General features: G+C 43.8%; 1 protein-coding gene across 3 annotated transcripts in view; it reads right to left on the bottom strand.

Moving 5' to 3' along the window:
- Positions 1 to 20,352: 20,352 nt before the first annotated feature.
- Positions 20,353 to 25,955, bottom strand: part of Mre11 (MRE11 homolog, double strand break repair nuclease) — a 47,966-nt gene continuing 42,363 nt past the window's right edge. For all 3 annotated transcript variants that reach the window (XM_040735222.1, XM_040735221.1, XM_040735223.1), the window contains 3 exons: positions 25,860 to 25,924; positions 23,612 to 23,687; positions 20,353 to 21,379 (listed from right to left, as the gene is read on the bottom strand). In XM_040735222.1, the coding sequence (XP_040591156.1) occupies positions 21,323 to 21,379; positions 23,612 to 23,687; positions 25,860 to 25,924 (198 nt within the window). In that variant the 3' untranslated portion in view covers positions 20,353 to 21,322. The remainder of the gene's footprint in view (positions 21,380 to 23,611; positions 23,688 to 25,859; positions 25,925 to 25,955) is intronic.

Below are 25,955 nucleotides of genomic sequence, written 5' to 3'. Positions count from 1 at the left end.
GTCTGCACACAGCTAGACTGGGCCTCCGAGCACTCCAGGATCCCTAGCATGGCAACACAGGTTAGCCTGAACTTGTACATCTACCTGGCCTTTAGCAAAGCAAGAGCATCTCTTCACCTAACGCCACACCAAGGCTGAATTACTCCATCTTTCTTCAGGGTGTCTTTGTTAGTCTGTAAGTTACATCACGCTAGATGATGGGGAGATAGGTGCTGTTCTTACTGAAGGAACCACCTCCTTTTGTCATTCTCAATAAAGAAAGCTGAAGATATGTGAGAGTGCAGTCAGAATGTGAAAATGGTCCTTAGGCTTCTACATCTCTAGTCACAATTGCACAACCAAACATGCCAAGTACAGAGACTGGGTTTATTTCAAGTGATCTTGAAGAATCATTGTCCAACACTTTCCAAGTGTGTTTCAACAAAAACGAGACAAAAACTTATAGGATACTACACACAGGTTCAAAGAAGTGTTTCTAAATTATAACAATAAGTTTAAAAAACATTTAGAAAGTGAAAACAGTAAAAAAATTAAAGCAAAGCGTTTTCTGAGAATCACATTGTAGTGATTTGAGTAAGAATGGCCCCCAATACCCTCATATATTTGAATCCCTGGTCATCAGGGAGTGGCACTACTTGAGGGGGATTAGGAGGTGTGGTCTTAGTGGAATAGCTGTGGCCTTGTTGGAGGAAGAATGTTGCTGAGAGTGGGCTTTAAGGTTTCAAAAGCCCAAGCCAACCCCACTGTCTCTATCTTCCTGTTGCCTTAAGACCCAGATATAGAACTCTCAGCTACTTCTCCAGAACCATGGTCCTTACCATGGTGACAATGGACTAAACCTCTGAAACTGTAAGCATGCCCCAAGTAAATTCTTTCTTTTATATGAGTTACTGTGGTCATAGTGTCTCTTCATAGAAATACAACATTAACTAAGACTAAAGTTGGTATCAGGAGTGGGGTATTGCTGTGACAGGTTTGACCATGCTGCTTTTGGTAGAATATGGACACTGGGACTCTGGATTAGGAAAGCAGTTTAAAACTTTAAGTATGGCCTAATGGGCCATACTAGTAGATGTGTGGAAGACAGTGGTGCTGAGAACAATGTAGATTATGATGACATAGCTCAAGGAGAATATTAGTAAGTGGCTTACAGACTGTTCTGATATTTTGGCAAAGAAGTGGCTACTTTTCTCCCTTGTCCTAAAAATCTTCCTGAGCCTAAATTGAAAACTATTGGGTTAATGGTGTTGGCAGAGGAGATTCCAAGACAGCCTAGTATTGACTCTGTCATGTGGTTATTAGTGGTCTCTTACACAGATTTATAATGACAAGGTGCAAGCTGAACAAGGAAAAATACAAAATATACAGTTTGAAGATAAGAGTAATAGAGCTAAGTCCAAGCTCAAAGAGGTAAAATGTTTAAAGAAAAGCCTGATGCTAAATGGAATAAAGAGAATGGTGACCTCAGGGCAAGATGCTCACCGAGCTAAGCTTACAACTTCTGAAAAGAAATTAAAGAAAAGCTTAATCACTGAAGGAAATGATTAACAACAGAAAGCTTATGGAGGAGATGTAATTCTTAGAAGGGGCCACATTCCAGCCCCAGCAAGCGGCAGAACTTGGCTGCCTCAGCCATGTGGTTCTGGTTTTAGAATCAAGGTGGAGCAAAGGAACAGCTGAGAGCTCACATCTTGATGTGCAACCACAAGGCAGAGAAACAAAGTAGCAATGGCATGGGTCTGTTGGTACTTAAAAGCCTGTCCCCAGTGATACACCTATTCCAAGGCCACACCCATTCTTCCCAAACAGGTCTACCAACTGGAGACTAATTCAAATATATGAGTCTATAGGAGCCATTCACAATCAAACCACCACGGGGGATTTACTATATTGGCTCACATGACTGGAGACTAGCCAGCATGCAAAGTGAAGCAAAGAACCTAGAGAGCTGTTTAGTCCAAGAAGCTGGAAGCATCCAAATATAGGGCCCAATGACACAGCTCAGCATGAAGCTTCTCCTGTCCAACCTAGTGAGAATTCTTGATTACCCACATCTCATCTGTTTCTTAATGCACCTGAAAATGCTGTTTCTACCCTATGGCAATTGTCTCTGTCACTTGAGGACCAGAAACAACTTTGTGTGTTTGCATGTTTGTGTATGTGACAGCACATGTACGAAGGTCAGAAGACAACCTTGGGTGTCATTCTGCTGGCAATATTCACCTTGGTTTTTGAGACAGGACCATCTTTCTCTGTGACCTGGGACTCACCAAGTAGGCTAGGCTACTTGGACAGCAAGTCTCCAGGTCTCCTGTGGTGGGATATCAAACCAACCTTTCTATATGAGTTCTGGGGCTCTAACATGTCCTCATGCATGCGTGAGCACTTTGCCAATTGAGGCATCTCTGCAACCCAGTTCTAATGTGACCTCCTCACTGAAGACTCTCTAAGGCCCTTTCCTACCAGATGCAAATCACCCTGTACAGTAGTGCTCTCTAACACAAGATCCCGTCTCTCACGCTCATTTTTCCTTGTCATCTTGCTGTAGCTATACAACTGTCTTTCCTAATAGAGTTTTCTTATTCCTAACACTGTCTCCTACATGCAGTGCAGAATCCAGGCAGGGGTATGTCCTGAGGCAGGCAGGGTACCAGGATGCAAACTACATTTCTGATACATTTCCTGGATATTAGGGCTCTGCAGTTAACAGTACGTGCTGCAAATGCAAGAGGACCAGGATTGAAATCCAAGCACCCACAAAAGCCAGGTGAAGTCAAATGAATGACTGTCACCCCAAAATGGGGGGATCGAGGCAGGAGGATTGCTGGGGAGCTGGGATTACAGGCTGCATGCTTAGCCAAAACAAAGAAATAAACGAACAAGAAATTAACCATGAGTTCCAGGTTCAGTGAAAGACACTGCTTTAAGGAGTAAGACAGAGAGTGGCAGAGAACATCTGGCTTTCTGTTTGGGTCTCCATGTGCATGTACACCTGCAAGAATATGTCTGCCTATACCACACACATGTACACTCCATACACGCATACACCGTGTACATATACATCACACATACATCACATACACGTATACACTTGTACATGAAAAAATTAAAAAGCACATAAACCTCCATCTTCTATAATGACTATTTTCTGATTCTGCTCCTAGCTAACCAACTTGGACGTTTCTTCACTAGATCTTGGATGGAGCAAAGACTCAGTCCCTGTGAGGCAGAGCATGGAACTGGTGTTGTAGGGAATTACAATTCCATGTTGGCTCATTTTTTTTCAGCATCAGCTCTAATTTTATGCTAATCGCCACCGAGCTATTTTTCTACTTCAGTTATTCCTGCTGTGTGCTTTGTTTCAAATAAGGCCCTCAGAAGGTGAAAGAGGAGAATTAACCAGGATTTTTAAGCCACTTGAGTAATATTGAGTTTTACAGAGGAAGAATGGTGATTAAAGTGTTTTTAAAAATACCAAATCAAAATTTTATTAAAGCTGTTTCTAGGTGGAGCTGGGGAGATGACCCATTGGGTAAAGCTGCCTGCTGTCAATCCCAAGGCCATGAGTTCTCATTCCTACAAGTTGTTCTCAGATCTCCACGTAGCTCTCTCTCTCTCTCTCTCTCTCTCTCTCTCTCTCTCTCTCTCTCTCTCTCTCTCACACACACACACACACACACACACAGAGAGAGAGAGAGAGAGAGAGAGAGAGAGAGAGAGAGAGAGAGAGAGAGAGAGAGAGAGAGAGACACACACACTGAACAAATGCTATTTAAAAATGAAATAAAGTATTTTTAAAAGATGTTTCTGGAAAGCACTAATGAACAGATGTGCAGTCACCCTCTGCAGAAGAAGCTACAGCTGTCATTTGGTACACACTTTTGAAAAATGCTTTAATAAAACTTGTAAAAAAAATACCATTTGGGGGCACCAATTCTGAGCTCAGGAAAGAAAACTTGTCTTCCTTCATATTCATTTTATAGACTTCTATTTTATAAGAGTCACGCCATGATAAAGACAAATCCTAGCAATCATACTTGCAGGCGTGGACTGAGAATGGCCACGATGGGGGTGGAAGTCTGATGACCACGTTTAGACAGAGTTAAGAAAGGCTCACCATGCAGCAAACACACAGATCAGAATGTGAGTCAGAGTTTGGCCCATCAGTCAGACTATTCCAAAAATTCACTTGACATTTTGAAAGACTGTGATTAAGGGTAGAGTAATAAAATATAATTTAAATTATGTGAGAAAAACAACCGTACCATTTATATGACACCTAGAGTCTTAATTGCTAAATAAAAATTCTGAACACTAAGTGAGTTTCCCAAAGCTCCTGGGCCAGGCTGGACTCACCCTGCCCTCCCCTCCTGGATCAGGTGAACTCACCCTGCCCTCTCCTCCTGGGCCAGGCTGGACTCACCCTGCCCTCTCCTCCTGGATCAGGTGGACTCACCCAGCCCTCTCCTCCTGGGCCAGGCTGGACTCACCCTGCCCTCTCCTCCTGGATCAGGTGGACTCACCCAGCCCTCTCCTCCTGGGCCAGGTGGACTCACCCTGCCCTCTCCTCCTGGACCAGGTGGACTCACCCAGCCCTCTCCTCCTGGATCAAGTGGACTCACCCTTCCCTCCCCTCCTGGATCAGGTGAACTCACCCTGCCCTCTGCTCCTGGATCAAGTGGACTCACCCTTCCCTCCCCTCCTGGATCAAGTGGACTCACCCTTCCCTCCCCTCCTGGATCAGGTGAACTCACCCTGCCCTCTCCTCCTGGATCAGGTGAACTCACCCTGCCCTCTCCTCCTGGATCAGGTGGACTCACCCTGCCCTCTCCTCCTGGATCAGGTGGACTCACCCTGCCCTCTCCTCCTGGGCCAGGCTGGACTCACCCTGCCCTCTCCTCCTGGACCAGGTGGACTCACCCTGCCTTCTCCTCCTGGACCAGGTGGACTCACCCTGCCCTCCCCTCCATACCAGCCTTTTTTTGCATGGTGTAATAGCTGGCTCTAGATGGCTTCTCTCACAGCTTTCTTAAGGGCAGGCGCCTATTCCTGCCTTTTATACCATGACTCGGCATGATGCCTGGCACAGAGCCAGCTCTTACCAACCACTTAATGTAAGAATATAAGAAAACATAGCATAGACGCTGTTAAGAGAAAAAGCATGCAAAGTGTTCAGAGAAGCCCAGCAGAGCTGCTAGTTTCACCCTCCCCGAGAACAGACCGCTGATCTGCAGGAAGTACTGGAATAGACTAGTAGCCTCTCCGCTGATCTGCAGGAAGTACTGGAATAGACTAGTTATCCTCTCCGCTGATCTGCAGGAAGTACTGGAATAGACTAGTAGCCTCTCCGCTGATCTGCAGGAAGTACTGGAATAGACTAGTAGCCTCTCCGCTGATCTGCAGGAAGTACTGGAATAGACTAGTATCCTCTCCGCTGATCTGCAGGAAGTACTGGAATAGACTAGTAGCCTCTCCGCAAGCCTCTATTGTTTGAGCATTAAAAGCCTCTTTTTCCTGGATATAAATGGTATTTATGAAAAAGGAAAACCCTGAGAAATATCAAAGAGCATAAAGAATACAACCACGGAGCTGGAGAGAAGGCTCAGTGGCTGAGAGCATGTCTGCACCTGCAGAGGACAAGTCTCCTTCCCAGCATTCACGCTGATGTAACTGCAGCTCCAGGGGACAGTGACGCCCTCTTGTGTCCTCTCAGACACCCGCACTCAGGGGCACACTTACATTTCTTTTAAGTAACCACAATCTTACCACTAACATTTTGGTGTTCTTTTAAATATATATATATGAAATGTAATTTATCAATTTCATGTTATATTACTCTTAAGAAATTTCCCTCATTATCAAGTTTTTCTCAAAAACTTTAATTCAAAGATTAAAACTTGAAATTAAAATTTTCTCTTAAATGATAGGTTGGGTGGTGGTGGTGCACACCTTTAATCCCAGCACTTGGGAGGCAGAAGAAGGCAGATCTCTGTGAGTTCAAGGCCAGTCTGATCTACAGAGCAAATTCAAGGACAGCCAGGGCTACACAGAGAAACCCTGTCCAAAAAAAAAAAAAAAAAAAAAAAGGCTGGATAGTATTTTATCTTGTGGAATACCACAATAATGAATAGCAATTAAATCTTTGTAGACTTGTACATGGGAACTTACATTTATCTCCCAGTCTCATTCATTTCCTTCCCACTGGTCCAGATTAGAGGCTGGGATAGAGTCCAAAACTCAGAATTCCAGGTAACAGAGATGAAATGTTCTAAGGCTTGTGGTAATTTGTTAGATTGTTTGGCAGGAAGGATATATCCTTTTACTCCCACCAGCACCAGGAGAGAACACCTAGGTGACTGTACCCCACCCAATACTTCATTACCTGATTCAGTGAAAGCATTGTAAAAGGATGCTTCCATTGACTCAGGGCTCTAAAATCCTTCCTCACCCATAAGCTAATGGTGAGATGGCTGGTCAGTGAGACCTGGGCACTCACCTTCCGGTAATTAGAGTTGTGTGACTCATCCAAGCCAGTTTTGGAGCACTGTTTTCCCTTAGTTAATAAAAATACCCACCTTAGTGGGCTTTGAGGTAATCCAGGGCAGGCCCGGCCCTGGTACTCATTACTGAAGGACAAAGCTGTATATTCTTTGTCTTAGTTAGGATTGCTATTGCTGTGAAGAGACGCCATGACCATGGCAACACTTATAAAGGAAAACATTTCATTGGGTGGCTTGCTTTCAGTTTCAAAGGTTCAGTCTATTATCATCATGGCAGCATATGGTGGTGCTGGAGAAGGAGCTCAGAGCTCCACATCTTGATCTGCAAGCAACAGGAAATGACTGTTACACTGTGCGTAGCTTGAGCATAGGAGACCTCAAAGTCCATTCCTACAGTGGCACACTTCCTCCAAGGCCACACCTTGTAATAGTGCCACTGCCTTTGGGAGTCTTTTTCTTTCAAGTCACCACATTCATGCCATAGCTTGGATCTGAAATGGCTCCCAGAAGCTCCTATGTTGAAGGCTTGGTCTCAGTGTAACAACTGACCCAAGGTGATGTCTTTGAGTCACTAGGATTGGGAGGGATCCATGTTCTTCAATGGATTAACCACTGGTGGCGTCAAATCTTCCTGAGAGAGGATGGAAGCGCTATGTGCCTGGTTAGAGGCAGGTCCCTGAGGGACTTGCCCTTGAAGGATATATTTTATCCCTAGCTTTTCCAGCCGCCATGAAATGAGTGTTTCCCCATCATACAAAGCTCCATGATCTTCTGCCTCTACAGGGCCTAAAACATGAAGCCAGTGAGCTATGGGTTCCAGCCTCTGAAATGGAGGAAAAACAAGCTTTTCTTCCTTCCCTATTTCGCCAGCAGTGGCATGCTCACAGACAAGCTACTTAGAGTTGAATTTCACTGCTGAAAAGTCCGAGGCCTGTTAGCTATTTGAATTTCCAGTCTTCCGTTTTACCTTCATACTCTTTTGTTAGTCATCCAAGTGTTATGATGAGTCTTTGAATACAACCTCACACCAAGACCATCACTTCATCCCCAAGAGTGTATCCTAAAGAAACAAGGCATCCACCCACAAACACACACATCTACTGCTAATCCCGAGGATAGGAGGGGAAAGACCACTGGTCCAGACCATCATGGCCAAACTAATTTAAACAAGTAATTAATTAAAGCTTTTTTATTCATGTGCACAGGCTGCCTCCCCTAAGGTGATGTCTGAGAGGTCAGCACTGGATGCAAGAAGACAAGGCTTTTATAACTCTGGGGTAGGTTGTTTTCAAATGGAGAATTTTGTGGGCAAAATAGGCAGAATCATAAGCATAACCAGTTAGTCCTACTGACCTCTCGAAACAAAGACATGGTTGCAAGATGGGCATAACAAGGTAGTCATAGCAGCAGGCAGTCACAACCTTTTGAAACAAAGGTAGGACTGCCCGACGGTTATAAACAACTTTCTGAAACAAAGACATGGTTGCTATTCCTGGAACAGGCAGTACAGAACCATTTGTAGTTAAGGTTACAGGTGGGGCGTAACCCAATCCTTGAAAAGCAGATTTAACCATAAATAGGAATTAACCTAGTTTGTCTGATGTTTCTTCGATATCCTGTATGCTTCTAGCTCTTTTCAGGTCTTGTAGAATATCATACATTTTTAATATATAGGGAGAAACCAATAAAAGTGATTTAGCCATCAGGCACATGACATTTTCTCAAGAATCCCTCAGACTCCCCCAATTCCAGACTCTATCTAGACCACTTGTGAGAACTTGGTGAAGGGCCCACCAATGGCTATAGCTCAGTGTTTAATATGAAGCCTGTGTCATCTGAAATGCCTTTCTCCAAGAGACAGCCCTCTCCACATTCATCTTGCACAGGCCAGACTCTGCCTTTAGAGAAGACTCATGCTCGTAGCTTTGATTTGCTGTGTGTGTGTGTGTGTGTGTGTGTGTGTAGTTTCTTTTCTAATCTACTTTTGATCTGAGGCTAATATTTCAGTGGTAAGTCATGGTAAGTTACGTTACAAGCCTCGGTGGACTGGAGGAAGTGTGGCCCTGTGGGAAGAACGGAACTGGTGTGGTGGTGCCTGCCTGTAATCTCCTGCACTCATGCGTGAAGCAAAGGCTTTAGCTGAAGGCTGGCCTGGGCTGCACTGAGATCTGGTTCCAAAAGTGGGGTGGGCATATGGAAAAAACCAGCCCGAAAGCAGCACGCATCTGAATCCTGACTACAGAAACAATGTGACTGATCATCTGCCTGAGGCTCTTGCCCCCATGCTTCTTCTGCCATGATGGACTGGATATACTCTTAAGAATAGAACACAGTAAACCCTTCTGTCTTCAAGGTGCCTTGTGCCAAACATTTGATCAGAGGCGAGAAAGGTAATTGATGCATCAGTCTCAAAACAACAGGGGAGGACAGCAATGCTTCACAGGGGCCGGAGGGAGAGAGGGAGGGAGGGGTGCAATGCTTCACAGGGGCCGGAGGGAGGGAGGGAGGGAGGAGGGAGGGGTGCAGTGCTTCACAGGGGCCGGAGGGAGGGAGGGAGGGAGGAGGGAGGGGTGCAATACTTCACAGGGGTTGGAGGGAGGGACGGAGGGGGGAGGGGGAGGGACGGAGGGGAGAGAGATGGAGGGATCCAAAGTTTCACATGGCTGGAAGGAGGAAAGGCAGACAAGGTGTGGCTATGAGAAACTACGTAATTCTCTCAACTGGGCTGTGTTGCAAATGGGCAATGAGCACTAGCTGGCCAGCGGGGCTGGTAGCATTTCCAAGGGGAAGAGGAGAGTCCAGTCAGGAAGGAATGCTGCTAAGCCCACACTACAATGCTTTAGCCCTAGGGAACACATTATCTTCTTTGTCAAATGAAATGTTTAGTAAACCCTGGGAACAAGACCAAGGTTTAAATTAAGCCAGCTGCTTTTAACCATAAAACTGAAACGCATGAGATTTTCTTAAAACCTTGTACGAGGTCACAGTAGCACATGTAATTATTAAATGTATTTGAAAAACCTAAAAAGCCTAGAAGCCCAAAGCAGCTTTTAAGAATAAAAACAAAAGTAGCAGAGTAGTCTCTCAGTTTAGCACTCATCATAAAACTAATTAAATTAATTGCAATTAATTTCAAATAGGCCTTGAGGAAGGTATAGAATGTAAAAGCATTTGTGTATATAGGAATTCAATAGCTGAGATAGCCCAGCAGTACCCGGGAAAGAGTGCCCACCTCAACAGATGCTGTGGAATAGAATGAATGAAGCATGATCCCTACCTCATGCTACATATAAAAATCAATTCTCAGTTAAACAATAGAATATAAAAGGCAACTTGGACTCCCAGAAGGCACATAAAGAATCATGACTTTATGGTAGGGATGGTCTCCTAAAACAGGATGTAAGAACATTAATCATTAATAAACAAGATAAAAATCAACTATGAAATTAAATTGTAAAGATGTAGGAACAAAAGACAAGTCCATCTATAGTAAACACAAATTATTAGGGGCTGTTGAGATTGGTGACCAGGAGACAAGCCTGACAACCTGAGCTGTCAGGATTCTCATGGTAGGAGAACCATTTCCTGAAAGTTGTCCTCTGACCTCTGTGTGTATAGGCATAGTCAAGGACTCTGAAGAGCTTCTAATGTCATAGAAAATATTCCTAAGAACTGATGAATATGATTATAAGAAAATTTAAAAGTGACACATAAAAGAAAACAATCACCAGAACAAAGAACAAAATCTTGCCAAACATATCAGACAGGGATTGATATATACAACATAGTTTGAAAATTAAGCACAAAAAATTCCAAATCATCCAATCAATAAATGGGTTAATGAATGGACAGTCAGTTCACAACTAAAAGAAACAGAAATGGCCAATAAATACTTTAAAAAGTGTTTGACACCTTTAGCCATCGGGGAAACGCAAACTAAAACCGCTTTCTGATGCCATCTCAACCAGTCACGATGGCCACCATCAAGACACCAAATGGTACCAAATGCAGATGAGTGTGGGGGAAGGGGAGCTAGTGTACCCTGGGCAGTACTGTAGCAGTCAGTGGAGGCGTCTCAAAAACAAAACCGAGTTACTACATGGCCAAGATGTATTCCAGAGACTCCTGATCATTCACAATCATTGGTCCGCTAGCCACAGTAGCCAGGAAATGAAATCAGCCTAGGGGTCCATCAGCAGATGAATGGATAATAAAATTTTTTATCAGCTGCAAATTTTCCAGAGACTGTGACATTTATAGAAAAATTGATGTAACTGGAAACCACTGTTAAATACAACAGTCCAGAATGACAGTTGTATTTAAAGGTGTGTGTACCCGAGCACATTTGCTGGTTTGTATATATACGTGTGTATGCAAGGGTGCAGATCATGCAACCAGGAAGGATATCAGAGAAGGGAGGAAGCGATCTCCAGGGACGAGAAATGGGGAGCACCTGTGTGAAGAAGGCTGTAAGGGACTAAACAAGGAAGGAAGGGAATCATGGGGGAAATGTGCCTGGGGAGGGTGGGATGAAGAACAAAGGAGAACAAAGTATAGCTACGTGCATGAAAATGCCATGAAGAAACTCCTAACACTGTGGTCTAAGAAAAAATACCAATAAATTATACAAGTGGGCAGAATGCAAAGCTCAGAGACAAAGCAGCTGCCTAGCATACAATACCCAGGGTGCTGTTGAATAATTCTTTTGTACAGTGTGACGATTTATCACTGTGATTGGTTTAATAAAGAAGCTTAATGGTCAATAGTTGAACAGGATAAAGTTAGGCAGGAGAGCTAGACTAAGAATGTTGGGAGGAGGAACGGCGGAGTCAGAGGGGTTGGTAGCCAGACACGGGGGAGCAGGAGATGAACGTGGCCTGGTAATAAAGGCACCACCACACGTCAGAGCTTAATTAAAGAATACAGGTTAATTTAAAATCTAAGAGCTAGTTGGTAATAAACCTGAGCTATTGGACAATCATTTACAATTCATGGAAGCCTCTGTGTGGTAATTGGGAAGCAGCTGCCAGGCAGGAAAACTCCACCTACACCAGGGTACTGACTGAACAGAATCAAAAGTGACACTGATGACACTTTCCCTCCTTTTAGAGTCAAATAAAGTCTCACATAAAGAATCAAATCATTAAAAGCAAGTAAAAGATCTACCCATGCAATTGGCAAACTCTGTGAGGGAAAATTTAAAAACAAACAAACAAAAAACCCCACTGATTCAAAGACAGATGTTACCTCAGAGTTAAGGGTTGGGAAAAGATTTTCCAATCAAAAGGACCCAAGAAACAAGCAAGGGTAGCAAATCCTAATATCTAACAAACTAGACTTTAAACTGAAATCAATCAAAAGAGATGAAGGAAGTCATTTTATACTCATCACAGGAGAAATCCACCAAGATGAAGTCTCAATTCTGAACATCTATGCCCCAAATACAAAGGCGCCCATGTTCGTAAAAGAAACATTACTGAAACTCAAACCACACATAAAACCTCACACATTTATAGCGGGAGACTTCAACACCCCACTCTCACCACTAGATAGGACTACCTGATGGAAACTTAACAAAGAAACAAAGGAACTAATAGGAGTTATGACACAATTGAGTTTAACAAACATCTATAGAACATTCCAAAGAATATACCTTCTCAGCACCACATGGAACCTTCTCAAAAGTTGACCACATACTTGGCAACACAGCAAACACCAACAGGTACACACACACACACACACACACACAAATGGAATAACTCCCTTTATCTTATCAGACCACCATGCTTTAAAGTTAGAATTCAACAACACAAATTGCAGAAACCCTAAAAGTTCATAGAAATTGAATAATGTGCAATTGCACCATTCCTGAGTCAAAGAAGAAATAAAAAAGAAATTAAGGACTTCCTAGAATTCAATGGGAATGAAGAAACAATATAACCAACTTATTGGAAACTTTGAAAGCAGTGCTAAGAGGAAAGTTCATAGCAGTAAGTGCCCACGTAAGGAAACTGGAGAATAGTCACACTGGAGAATTAACAACACAACTGAAAGCTCTAGAACACAAAGAAGCAAACTCACCCCCAAGGAGTGGGTGCCAGGAAATAATCGAATTGAGGGCTGAAATCAATAAAGTAGAAACTAGGAAAACAATACAAAGAATCAATGTAACAAAGAGTTGGTTCTTCGAGAAAATCAACAAGATAGACAAACCTTTATCCAAGCTAACCAAAAGTCAGAGAGCAAGCACGCTAATTAACAAAATCAGGAATGAAAAGGGGCACATAAAAATGGACACTGAGGAAATCCAGAGAGTCATCAGGTCATATTTTGAAAACCTGTACTCAACAAAATTTGAAAATTTAAAGGAAATGGACAATTTTCTGGATAGATATCACTTATCAAAGTAAAATCAAGAACAGATAAGCGGCCGGGTGGTGGTGGAGCACACCTTTAATCCCAGCACTCGGGAGGCAGAGGCAGGCAGATCTCTGTGAGTTCGAGGTCAGGCTGGACCGATAAGCCTCCAAAACAATACAGAGAAACCCTGTCTCGTAAAAACCAAAAAAAGAAAAAAAAAAACAGACAAGCAATTTAAATAGTCCTATAACACCTAAGGAAATAGAAGCAGTCATCAAAAGTCTCCCAACCAAAAAAGCCTAGGGCCAGATGGCCTCAGTGCAGAATTCTACCAGAAATTCAAAGAACAGATTATACCAATTCTCCTCAAAGTATTCCACTCAATAGAAGCAGAAGGATCATTGCCAAACTCTTTTTATGAGGCTTCAATTACCTTGGTACCCAAGCCACACAAAGACACAACTTCTTAGAGAACTTCAGATCAATATTGATGCAAAAATACTCAATAAAATACTAGCAAATCGAATTCAAGAACAATTAGAAGAATCATCCCACCATGATCAAGTATGCTCCATCCCAGGGATGCAGGGATGGTTCAACATATGAAAATCCATCAATGTAATCCACCATATAAACAATCTGAAAGTCGGGTGTTGGTGGCTCATGCCTTTAATCCCAGCACTCAGGAGGCAGAGGCAGGCGGATCTCTGTGAGTTCAAGACCGGCCTGGTCTACAAGAGCAAGTTCCAGGACAGGCTCCAAAACAATACAGAGAAACCCTGTCTTGAAAAACCAAAAAAAAAAAAAAAATCTCACTAGATGCTGAAAAAGCCTTTGACAAAATTCAACACCCCCTCATAATAAAGGTCTTGGAGAGATCTGGGATAACAGGAGCATACCTAAACAATAAAAGCTATATACAGCAAACCAACAACCAACATCAAACTAAATGGACAGAAACTCAACTCAATTCCTCTAAAACCAGGAACAAGACAAGGCTGTCCCCTCTCTCCATACCTCTTCAATATTGTCCTTGAAATTCTAGCTAGAGCAATAGGACAACAAAAGGAGATCAAGGGGATACAAATTGGAAAAGAAGTCAAGCTTTCACTATTTGCAAATGATATGACAGTTTACATAAGTGATCCGAAAAACTCTGCCAGGTAATTCCTACAGCTGATAAACACCTTCAGCAAAGTGGCAGGATATAAAGTCAACTCAAAAAAATCAGTAGCCCTACTATATACAGACGATAAAAGGGCTGAGAAAGAAATCAGAGAAACATCACCCTTTACAATTGCTACAAACAACATAAAATACCTTGGGGGTAATGCTAACCAAACAAGTGAAAGACCTGTATCTCAAGAACTTTGAGTCTTTAAAGAAAGAAATTAAAGAAGACATCAGAAAATGGAAAGAGCTCTTGGATAGGTAGGATCAAAGTAGTAGTAAAAATGGCTATCTTGCCAAAAGCAATCTACAGATTCAATGCAATTCCCATCAAAATCCCAGCACAATTCTTCACAGGCCTTAAAAGAACAATTCTCAACATTTTATGGAAAAACAAAAGACCCAGGATACCCAAAACAACTCTGTTCAACAAAGCAATGTCCAGAGGAATCACCATCCCTGACTTCAAGCTCTATTATAGAGCTATAGTAATGAAAACAGCTTGGTGGTGGAACAAAAATAGACAGGTAGACCAATGGAACCGAATTGAAAACCCAGATATTAACCCGCACACCCACAAGCACCTGATCTTTGACAAAGAAGCTAAAATTATACATTGGGGAAAAAAAGCATCTTCAACAAATGATGCTGGCATAACTGGATGCTGGCATGTAGGAGAATGCGGATAGATCCATGTCTATCACCACACACAAAACTTAAGTCCAAATAGATCAAAGACCTCAACATAAATACAGCCACAATAAAGAAACCATCTTAAGTGCAGTAACCCAGTCACAAAAAGACAAACATGGTATGCACTCACTCATACATGGATTTTTGATATGTAACAGGGAAGTGCCAGCCTACAATCCCACTGCCAGAAAGCCTGGGAAACAGGGAGGACCCTAAGAGAGATATGCATGGTATCCCAGAGAAGGGGAATGGGACAGAATCTCCTGAGCAGATTGGGAGCATGAGGGGAGGGGAGAGGGAGCTGGGAAAAAGAGAGGGGGAGAAGAGGAGGGGAGAGGAGGACATGGGGAAGGAGGGTGAGTTGGGGGAGAATAGAGGAGAGCACGATGAGAGATACCATAATAGAGGGAGCTATTATAGGTTTGATGAGAGATCTGGCACTAGTGAGATTTCCAGAGATCTACAAGGATGACACCAACTGGCAAACTAAGCTATAGTGGAGAGGCTACATTAAATGCCCTTCCCTGATTATGAGTTTGATGACTATCTTATATATCATCCTAGAGCCTTCATCCAGTGGCTGACGGAAGCAGAGGCAGACACCCACAGCTAAACACTGAACTGAATTCCTGGAACCCAGTTGCAGAGGGGGGAGGAGTGATAAGCAAAGGGGTCAAGACCATGCTGGTGAAACCCACAGAGAAAGCTGACCTGAACAAGCGGGAGCTCTTGGACCCCAAACTGATGGCTGAGAGGCCAGCATGGGACTGATCCAGACCCCCTAAATTTGGGTGTCAGCAAGGAGGCCTCAGCAATCTATGGGGTCTTGGGTAGTAGATCAGTATTTATCCCTGACATACAATTGGACTTTGGGAGCCTATTCTACATCAAGGGATGCTGTCTCAGTCTGGACTCTTGTGGGAGGGTCTAGGTCCTTCCCTGGATGAAATGACAGACTGGACATCCCCCATGGAGGGCCTCACCCTCCCTGGGGAGAAGAGTGGGGATTATGTGGGGGGCTGTGGAGGTTGGTGGAAGGTGGGGGAGGAGGGGAGGGAGAGGGAGCTGGGACTGACTTGTGAAGCAAACTTGTTTCTAATTTAAATTAAAAAGGGGAAAAAAGAAAAAAACCACTGACTACTTCCATTTCAAAAAATAAAAATTAAAAAAAACAGGAAAATCATAAGATTGTCAATAACATCAACACATTTTTATATTAAATGGAAACTAAGATCTCCCCCCAAATACACAAAATATTCGACTGAGCAATCTCCGAAGAGAAACAGAAATGTCCCCAGACACTTTTAGCATGTTTGCTCATGACAAATGCAAGGCCTAGCTGCATTGAGAGGCTGTTTAGCTCTGACAGTTGGGTTAAGAGCCAAGCATCATCAAAGACTGGGAGGTGAGGGGCACACAGCCTCACACTGTTGCTGCAGCCTCTGTAAACAGAATTCAGCAAGACCACGTGAAACGTCTGCACTTACTCCTATTACGGGATCAAACTTGTAAGAATTTTCTCTAAAGAAGTAACTTCAAGACTGGTAGTGGTGGCGCACGCCTTTAATCCCAGAACTCGGGAGGCAGAGGCAGGCGGCTCTCTGAGTTCAAGGCCAGCCTGGTCTACAGAGCAAGTTCCAGGACAGCCTCCAAAGCCACAGGGAAGCCCTATGTTGAAAAACCAAAAAAAAAAAAAAAAAAAAAAAGAAATATTGAAAAGGCAAATTATAATGGAGCTAGTTAACAACAATAGGTCACCAGAAATGGGTAAGGAAGATCTGAATATAGTTTCAATGGCTCAGAATCTAAGAAGTATATTAAAGTTTTACATATCAAAAAAATAAAACCAAACCCTAGAGAAAAAACTGCTTTGAGCATTCTGTAAAGTGCGGACCCACTAGGCCATGGCTGTACAGAAGGGAATCCTTGCTTCCTGAAAACACACGGAAGTGAGGGGCAAGTATGTGCAGAGGAACAACCTACTGTGCAAAGGTCAGAGATAAGCCATACAGGCACTAATAAATCTGAGAAGTCATACGCGCACCTAGTGTGGGTATAGCTATAGATAAGTCACACATGCATGGATGTATCGGTAGATAAGTCACACATGCATGGATGTATTGGTAGATAAGTCACACATGCACTTATGTATGGATATATTTGTAACACTCACATATATATATAGTAAAATGAAAAAAATTAAGTTAAATTTAAATGAGGGATTAAGTCCCTTATTCTCACCAACTTTCTATAAAATAAACATTTCAGAAATTTTGGGTATAACTTAGGGGTAGAGTCTGCAGTGGACCGTGAGCTCCATCCCCAAGGAAACCAGAGCAGTAATGTTTCAAAACTACTGTGTGCAATTAAAGCGCCAGTGCCAAGCTCAGGGACCTACTGAGATGAGAAGACACTGGAGTTTCCTGGGGTGAGGGACAGGCTACTTTGATTCATTTCAGATAAGCACTTATGTAAAACACATACCTCCATTTCCCGGAGCAGATTCAAGAAAAAAGCAGTGAGTCTCACCCTACTAGCTATGCCCTTATTTGTTTGTATATTTCCTGGCTCTGGAAAAACATGCTGACACCACCACTTCAAACACATTAACAAGTAGAGGGCACTTTAAAAAGTGTGGCATGGACAATACTTCCTTTTAAATAGGTTGTAACGTAAAGCAAACAGGCCTTGTGATCAAGGGGCTTAAGCCTGTGCTGCACAGCAGCTAACGGAACAGAGCCGCCCCATGAGACTCGATGCCCTGCTGCCTGCTACTCAACCGTACAACATCCAGGACCCTTTAAAAACTGCCTTCACCCCTGGCATCACACCCTTTCGCTTGATGCAGATCAAAGAGCGCACTTAAATCACCCGTTGAGAACTAGTGTGGCTACTCCTTAAGGTAAGCAGCAATGGTTGAGAATGGAGGTTAACAAGCCAGGAGGAAAACCCAGGATGCCAAGGGGAGCGCACAGCATGGCAGGAGCCTATCTGGCTGGAGGGGTGGGCTCAGGCTCAGCATGTGCCTAACTGCTGACAGGCGGTAGCTGAAGGCAGGGATCCGGTGAGACATACACTCGTACGATTTCCACGTCTGGAGACAGGGATTTGGTGAGACATACACTTGGTACGATTTCCCCGTCTGGAGACAGGGATTCGGTGAGACATACATTCAGTATAATTTCCACGTCTGGAGACATACATTTGTACGATTACCACATCTGAAGACAGGGATTCGGTGAGACCTAACATTCGGTACGATTCCCACGTCTGGACTTGAGAGAACTTAGATCTAGTGAGCCCCAAGGACACTCTAGTGGCAACGGACAGTTACGTGCCCTGCTTTACCAAAAGCAGACTAAAGCTGTGGCAATACCGACTGAGGAAGACAAGCAACGGTGAAATGTGGGTGCTCTCCATCCAACACAAAGACATCTTCATTATATCATTCTTTTGTATCCAGGCAGGGTTTCTGGGCATTACAACCCCAGCTGTCCTGGAACTCACTCTGTAGACCAGGCTGGCCTGGAACTCAGAGATCCACCTGCCTCCCCTCCCAAGTCTTCGCCACCACCAACCAGCTTCTTTCGTAATATTTTACTGTTAGCTCTTAAAGGCCTCAAACACTCCTAAATATTCTACATTAACCTTTTTTCATGCCAGGAGACCACTTTTACCCAACTTTTCCAGTGAAGATTTTATTTTTTCCTTTATGAAGGCATCAACTGTCAATTCTTCTTAAACCTTTCCATGTGAAACTCATCAAATGAGCCATCCCATGTAATGAGCAGAAACAGATAAACTACAACATGCACACACAATCAAGGATAATTACAGTTTCGCTGCATACATTCTCAATCGCTGCAAAACTCAAGAGATTTGCTGTCGATACGCCCTGAGTGCTCCCAACAGCACGAGCGAGTGCTCTGAATTGCTGTCACGCTGCTTTCCAGTGGTGATCACATCCCACTGGCTCCTGGGAGCAGCACCTCCAAGGTCTCACTTCATAGTTTAAGGCACAGCTTTTCTATAATTTTGTCATCAGCAATTTTATGAAATTCAGTTTTCTGTGTTCCTGAAATAAAATTTGTCTAGAGGTTTGACTTGTACAACTAGAGGCACCATGCCCTCTCCACACGTACTCACAGGAAACACTGCCGGGGAGAAATGGACTCTTTGGTTAGCATAAAAGACAAAGGTCTTCATCGTGGATCTATCACATCCTACAAGAACAACTGGAGGTGCTCAAAGACCGTCTGGAGGTCTTTGGGAACCAGGCTGATCCAAGGCTTTTCCAAGAGGCCCCCATGAAAGGACAAATTCTGTTTTCCTGCCCGGGGGCAGACTGGACAAGATCTGGGCTGGGGCTGGGCCCTGAAGGAGTTAAGGTTTTGGTTCCTGGGAGCCCATCTTTTCCCTCAGAAGAGACTGGATATCCTCTGCATGCTCAGTCTATGAAGCACTGTGTCCCCTTGTGCAACGTGGCTTGATTAGCTTCCTGCTGACTTCATCTCACTGTAAGACAGCTCTCTGCTATGTCCCATTTTCTTTCAACCAAGTGTATAGAAGATGTTGTCCTTCTTAATAAACTTGCTCGGCACAAAGACACAGCTTTGCAAGACTTCCTGAGCCCAACTTTCCTATCTTGTTCAGTTTCTGAATCCCTGGTGCTCCCCCTCAGAAACCTGCCACTGAAGAACAACTTGTTGGTCCAGGTCAGAAGATTCCATCCACCCGACACCCAGAGGTTTGAAAACTGTCACCAAAGAACCCATGCCAGATTTTACCACCTCTAAACAAGCTCGAGGCTTGCTCTGTGGTATAGCCCGTTACACGTGACCTGCAATCACGGCCATTTCCCTTGTTCTCACCACACTGCTAGGGCGTGATGCATGCCGCTCGCACGGAAGATGTCCATGCTCTCTCCTGCCAGGCACTCACTTCCCCCAGCAGCTGTCAGCATCGGTCCACGCCCTAGCCACGGTTTTCAGTAGAGGAAAAGCCTCACTAACCTTCCTTTCCAGGAGCCTGTCAAGAAGTTCAGTGACCGAGTCCTCGCTGTCACTCACCGAGGAACGCTTCACTGGCACACAAGTCAAGCCACCAGCTGCTGCTGCCCACGACTCAGCGTTAGAGAGGACCGCCTCCTCACTAGCCTCCACCCCACAGAGCTCCACTCGTCTCCATCCCATTCAAACCCGGGGAACACTGTGTATTTCCAGTGATAAAGATGCGGGTAAGCTGCCCCGAGGGATTTCACAGGACCTGGCCTTCTGCTGTCAACACTCCTTGCTGACAATCCTGAGCTCACATCAGTTACAAAGCATGTTCTGAGCAGCTCGTCAGTGTGGGAGTGTAACTCCAACTCAGACCATTTCCAAGACAATGTGGTACAGCAGCCCTGCTGTCGGGTGCTGGGCCCCAATACTTGGTGAGTTCAGCAGGATTAAATTTGATGGCCATGAACAATGTTGAGCCCAAGCACTAATGTCTATGAAGAACATCAGGCTGTTGTGTCAGAAGGTGCTGCATTTTCTCAAGGAGTGTTTGAACACACTTATAAAATGAATAAGACCAGCAGAGGCCTCTGGAGTGTGGAAGAGGGAATGAGATTATTTAACTCAACACGGAAGGGGTAACACTTTTATTTCTTTCCTAAAACAAGTATGAAAATACGAACTTGACACAGCTGTATCAGTCAGTTTTCAGCTTGTCTCTGCAGAGGTGCTGTGTAACAGCTAGCACCGTGATAAAGTATTGCTGATGAGAAACCCTGGAACTGACACCGAGCAGCTCCGTTTCAGTATGTCAGCCTGGCCCAACCACAAAGGTCAGCTGGGTGCTTTGCCTAAAAAGAGCCTTTCAATACTTTTAAGACAGAAAAATTCTCTAACCCTTTTCCACCTGACAAGTATATGAGAGAGAAAAAGAAAGTGTGTCATTAATGACGCAGATCAAGAGAAAGACTACTGCTCAATGGGAACATAACCCGAATGAAAAAGAAATGTATTTAACAAAAGCTTTACACTAACTACTGAAATACAAGGCTCTTCCAGCCTGATTCTTCGCGGCTGATCCTCCAGTGCTGAAACCCACACACGGTGACTGACACGGGCTCAGGCTGCTCCCCTGAAGGACCTTGCTCTTGCTCTCCGGATCCGAGAAATACTTACAACATGAAGGGACCAGGTCTGTGAGCTTTCCCATCAACTCTGCTAGCTGTGACACAGGAGGCCGACAGTCTTTGACATGAGGCAGAAATAAATAATGGAAGCTTTTTCTCCAATCCTCACTCAAGAATGGCATTTTAGCAAAGCTCTTACAGCAGGAAACAGTTTATCAGGTGACATGGCAAAGCATCCCTAGATAGTGCCAACAACCAGACTATAGACTAAGGAGAAGCAGCAGTCTCCTTACCACTGGGCTAGGAAATGGCTTAGCGGAGTCACGTTCAGGAAACACAGTATAAACCCCATATACTAGCTTCCTGGTTGGCAGACTTTGCAGACTCCTTAGTTAAGGGCATCTTCAGCTGTAGAGGCAGCATGCGGCACTTTGACTTCTTCCTGTAGCATGACAATCATGCTCCATTAAAAACATCATCTTCGGCTTCTTCTTAGAGAACTACTGCTCATGAAAGGGTCATCGTCATCGTCCTGAAATGGCACAAATGTTATGTCAGCAACCACTCATCCTCTGTTGATTCAGGATAGAAATTCTTATTATGCAAAATAGAATCAGGGGAAATGACATTTTTTTCACCTATTTCCTCTGATACTATAAAATGTAAATGCCCAAGTCAATTCTTTTTGCATTAGAATAAAAATCTACCAGGTCTTGCATATATCCCTAAAACACAATGCACACATTTCTCCCAGTCACAAATCATGATAAAGTTACACAAGGTATGGAAAATCTAGGACAGAATTTATTCAAGTCACTTCTACTCCATTCGTGAAGTTTTCTCATTCACATTATTATTATTATTTTACTATTATGCGTATGTGCATGTGCACGCATGCATGGTTGTGTGCCCTGTCATGAGGCTGGGTTTCTCCATACACTCTTTGTTAGCTTCAGGGCTCCTACGTGGCTGCCAGGCTTGTACAGCCGTCGCTTTACCCACTGGATGTCGTGCTGGCCTCAATTACACTTATCACTGTGTTTGCCTTCTTGGAAATCCAGGTGACAGACAAAGAAGCCACAGGAAAAAGCACCAAGTCTGCAGGACCATGATTCCTGTTTCCTGTCACCCATTTCATGATAGAATAATTTGCTTTCGACCCAATGGAGGAAAGAGCCAAGCAAAGCTGTCTTTCGGCTTTTGCAGAAAAAAAGTTGATTCCAGTGTTCCCAAGCCAATGGGATGTAGGCTACAAGCATGATAAGAATAAGTATGAATATCAGACATTAACTAAGAGTTAATGAGAATGAAAACTAGGGAGGTCTGATGTCACAGGCATGTCATCCCAACTGCAGGGGAGGCTGAGGCCAGAGGATCACATGTTCAAGGCCCATTTGGGCTACAGAAAGAGTTCAAAGCCTTGGTAACTGTGTGAGGCCCTGTCTCAAGGGAATGAAAAAAAAAGGCTGGAGTTACAGCTCAGTGGTTGAGGGCTTGCCTAGGCCCAGGGTTCAAACCCAGTCAGAAAGCAAAAAACAACTATCTGATGAAAGATAGTATTAAATGGATTGTACTTTATAGCTATATATTAGAAAGATAAATTAATGTTTACATATACATTTGTTTTCATTAATGTTAATAAAAAGAAATGATTATTTAGTATTAGACTTTACTTATGACATTAACAAATCCATGTTTTACCAAGTTCTCTAGTGAGAAATGGATGCCTTGAGGATCACAAATTCAGCTGTTTTGCTGATTCACATGCTAAAGACATGAATGAAAACTGGTATGTGCCTTCAGTTCTCTGTAGTTAAATGAGAAACAGTATACACACTTTCTTCTCTTCTGTGTGTATGCATTTTTGTGACACGCATTTGCTTACAAGCCCCTGGAATCCAAGCATCACCGTACCCCAGTTCTGGGATTACAGGTACGTGTGGCCATGCCCAGCTTCTATGTGAGTGCTGGACAACAGGTCTAAGGTCCTCATGCTTACGCAGCAGGCCGGCCACCAAGCCACCCTCTCACCCCTTGGTATACGCATTTTAAACTCTACCATTCATGGGCGTCACATGTGTTCCTGTTTCCCTACTGGGAGCAACATGTCACCATGAACGGTGATGTGATTTTTATGTTATGTGTTATGACTATAATTTTTTAAAACATAAAAAGTAAATGAAAGTAAAGGCAGATTCAACAAAAACATCTTCTGCGAGGCCTGCAGAGATTCAAGTGGCAGCCGTGGGAACAGGCCAGGCCAGAGTCCCGAGTCTCCCAGCTAGCCCCTCTTCATCCAACAGCAGATGGACACGGGGAGGTGCATGCCCTTCTCCCCACTGCTCGTGAGTGAAAGCCTGTGAGAGCAGGTGCAGACCACTGCTCTGCTCTGCCCTTGCCGAGTGCCTGCGCTGAGGTAGCATTCTGTCCAGGGTGAGGAACATGGTGGGTGTAGGGAACATTTCACCAGGGCAACCTTAAAAGCCCCTGCACCAGCATCACCCGACTCTCCAAATATGAACAGCAGAAACTAAAAGGAAAAGCCAACCCAGCTCCGACCCTGTTAATGGGACAAATGAGAGCAGAGCGAACATTGTGTTTTAAAAACTCACAGGCCTTTGCGGGTAATTACACTGATGGGCACTTACTGACTTTTATCATTACAGGTCACAGCAAGGACATCAGGGAGCCTAAAAATGTAACCCGCAGCGCTTAGCCAGTGGTCTCCACTTACATTTCATAGACAGTTTGACGTGACTATTACCTCATCTGATTCAAAGTCAACCCCCTTGGCTGTCTGGCTCTGGGACATCCGTTTGCTAGATGTTGTGCCTGGCCACCTGAGGAAGAGAGAAAAACCCAAAGGTAAATGAGAACACTGCAAAAATGCACTACTAATTATAAGTGCTCAATCCCATAGCAACCACTGAGTACAAACAACACACAGCTCTCTTTAATGTATATAGTTTTATATGTCTATGTACACCAAGATAATACACTACATATTCACACTGTGTGTGTATGTGCAGCTGACAAGCTCTATTTCTCTGAGGAGTCCTAAGAACAGCACTATTTGTTTCTCAATTATTGAATGTTTTTATAGCAAATATTTTCTAATAAAAAACAAAACCTTAATGGTAAGAAAACCATTTCCTGGCCGGGCGTTGGTGGCGCATGCCTTTAATCCCAGCACTTGGGAGGCAGAAGCAGGCAGATCTCTGTGAGTTCGAGGTCAGCCTGATCTACAGAGTGAGATAGGCTTCAAAGCCTCACAAAGAAACCCATCTCAAAAAACCCAAACAAACAAACAAAAAAGCAAAGAAAGAAAACCATTTCCTGGCTATGTTATCCCCTCTATACGTAAGTTTCATCATCTGTCAAATGGGAAAACATCTGGTTTTTAAAGAGCTAGGGGCTCATCTAAGAACTAGACCACAGTCTGACATGCTAGCATCACCCAAGCGCTAATCATGTCACACCCACAGGACCGGGCCCCTCACAGCACACACCCTTCACAGCACACAGAGGACCTTGAGACAAGCTCTCCGCTCTCCAGAGCATCTCTACCCCGTCCCCAGACACTCGTGCTTTTCCACAAGAACTCACAATCAAGGGCCCGAATCATAACATTTTGCCCACAATTATGAACTCATTCAATCATCCTTAATGCAGTTGTATGTGTTCAACCCCTTCCAGGACAATTTATCTAAGTCTTCAGCCTTATCAAAATCTGCTACATCCATCAGACCTAACAGAATGTGAAAACACAAAGTGTTGAAAAGCAGAAGAAAAGGGGGCTACAGACTATTTTCTTTGTAAGGAAAATGCGCACACACTAGGTGCACACACACAGCGCCTAGAGGACAGATGTGTCCTCCTAGAACTCAAGTTACAAGTGGCTGTGGGCCATTGTGTCGGTACCAGGAACCAAACCCAGGCTGTCCATAAGAGCACCAAGTACACTCAACTGCCAACTGCGGAGCTATCTTTCCAGCCCCCTAATTAAGGAGAAAAAAGTGATTTTTAAGTAGTTTTATAAGTATTCCAAAATGATTCAATTAAGTCCTCCAGAATTAAGACTATTTCAGCCATTCTAGAGTAAGTCCATGTCAGTCAGGTAAGTACTCCAGAGTAAGTCCAGCCAGACATGTAAGTACTACAGAGGAAGTCCACATCAGCCACTTAAGTACTCTCTAAGTCCAGTCAGACACATAGGTACTGTAGAGGAGTCCAGTCAGTCACATATGTACTCCAGAGCAAGTCCAGGCAGCCACATAGGTACTCCACAGGAAGTCCAGTCATTCATATAAGTGCTCTAGAGGAAGTCCAGTCAGACACATATGTACTCTAGAGAAGTCCAGTCAGCTTCGTAAGTACTCTAGAGGAACTCCAGTCAGTCACATATGTACTCCAGAGCAAGTCCAGGCAGCCACATAGGTACTCCACAGGAAGTCCAGTCATTCATATAAGTGCTCTAGAGGAAGTCCGGACAGCTTCTAAATACTCTAGAGGAAGTCCAGTCAGACATATACATGCTCTAGAGGAAGTCCAGTCAGACATATAAGTGCTCTAGAGGAAGCCCAGTCAGCCACATATGTACTCTAGAGGAAGCCCAGTCAGCTTCATAAGTACTCTAGAGAAAACCTAGTCAGGCATATAAGTACTCCAAAGTTCCTATCAGCTTCTTCATGTGTTTTGTGTAGTCCTGTGTACATTAAGCACAGAAAAATTTATATAGTAAAAACCAAAGCCAAAATCCAGAACTCACAAAAGCATTCTCTACTACTGAAGAGACAATCTTTCATGAAGAAGGGAGCTGGGCAATAAAGACCAGGAGACATGAATCACAGGCTACTTTTCAAAAGAAACAGCAGTGCTGAACCATACCATTTTCTGTCTACATACTTTGCTAGATGAAAAGAATTCCATTGATCCTCTCTGGCACAGAAAGATGTATTGCCATGCAACTCTGGATTATTGTACTTTTGATTTTAAGGAGGTCCCTGGCCTACCTTTGATCAGCCTTGGAACTGGTAGGGAAAATGTCGTCTTCATCAGATTCATCCACCTCGATAGTCTACAGAAGGGAGGACACAAAGCAGCAGGTT

This window comes from Mesocricetus auratus, unplaced genomic scaffold, assembly GCF_017639785.1.
Source record: "Mesocricetus auratus isolate SY011 unplaced genomic scaffold, BCM_Maur_2.0 Super-Scaffold_100044, whole genome shotgun sequence".
Lineage (NCBI taxonomy): Eukaryota > Metazoa > Chordata > Mammalia > Rodentia > Cricetidae > Mesocricetus > Mesocricetus auratus.
The sequence above is the reverse complement of the archived record's forward strand: the minus strand, read 5'-3'. Positions and strand labels throughout refer to the sequence as shown.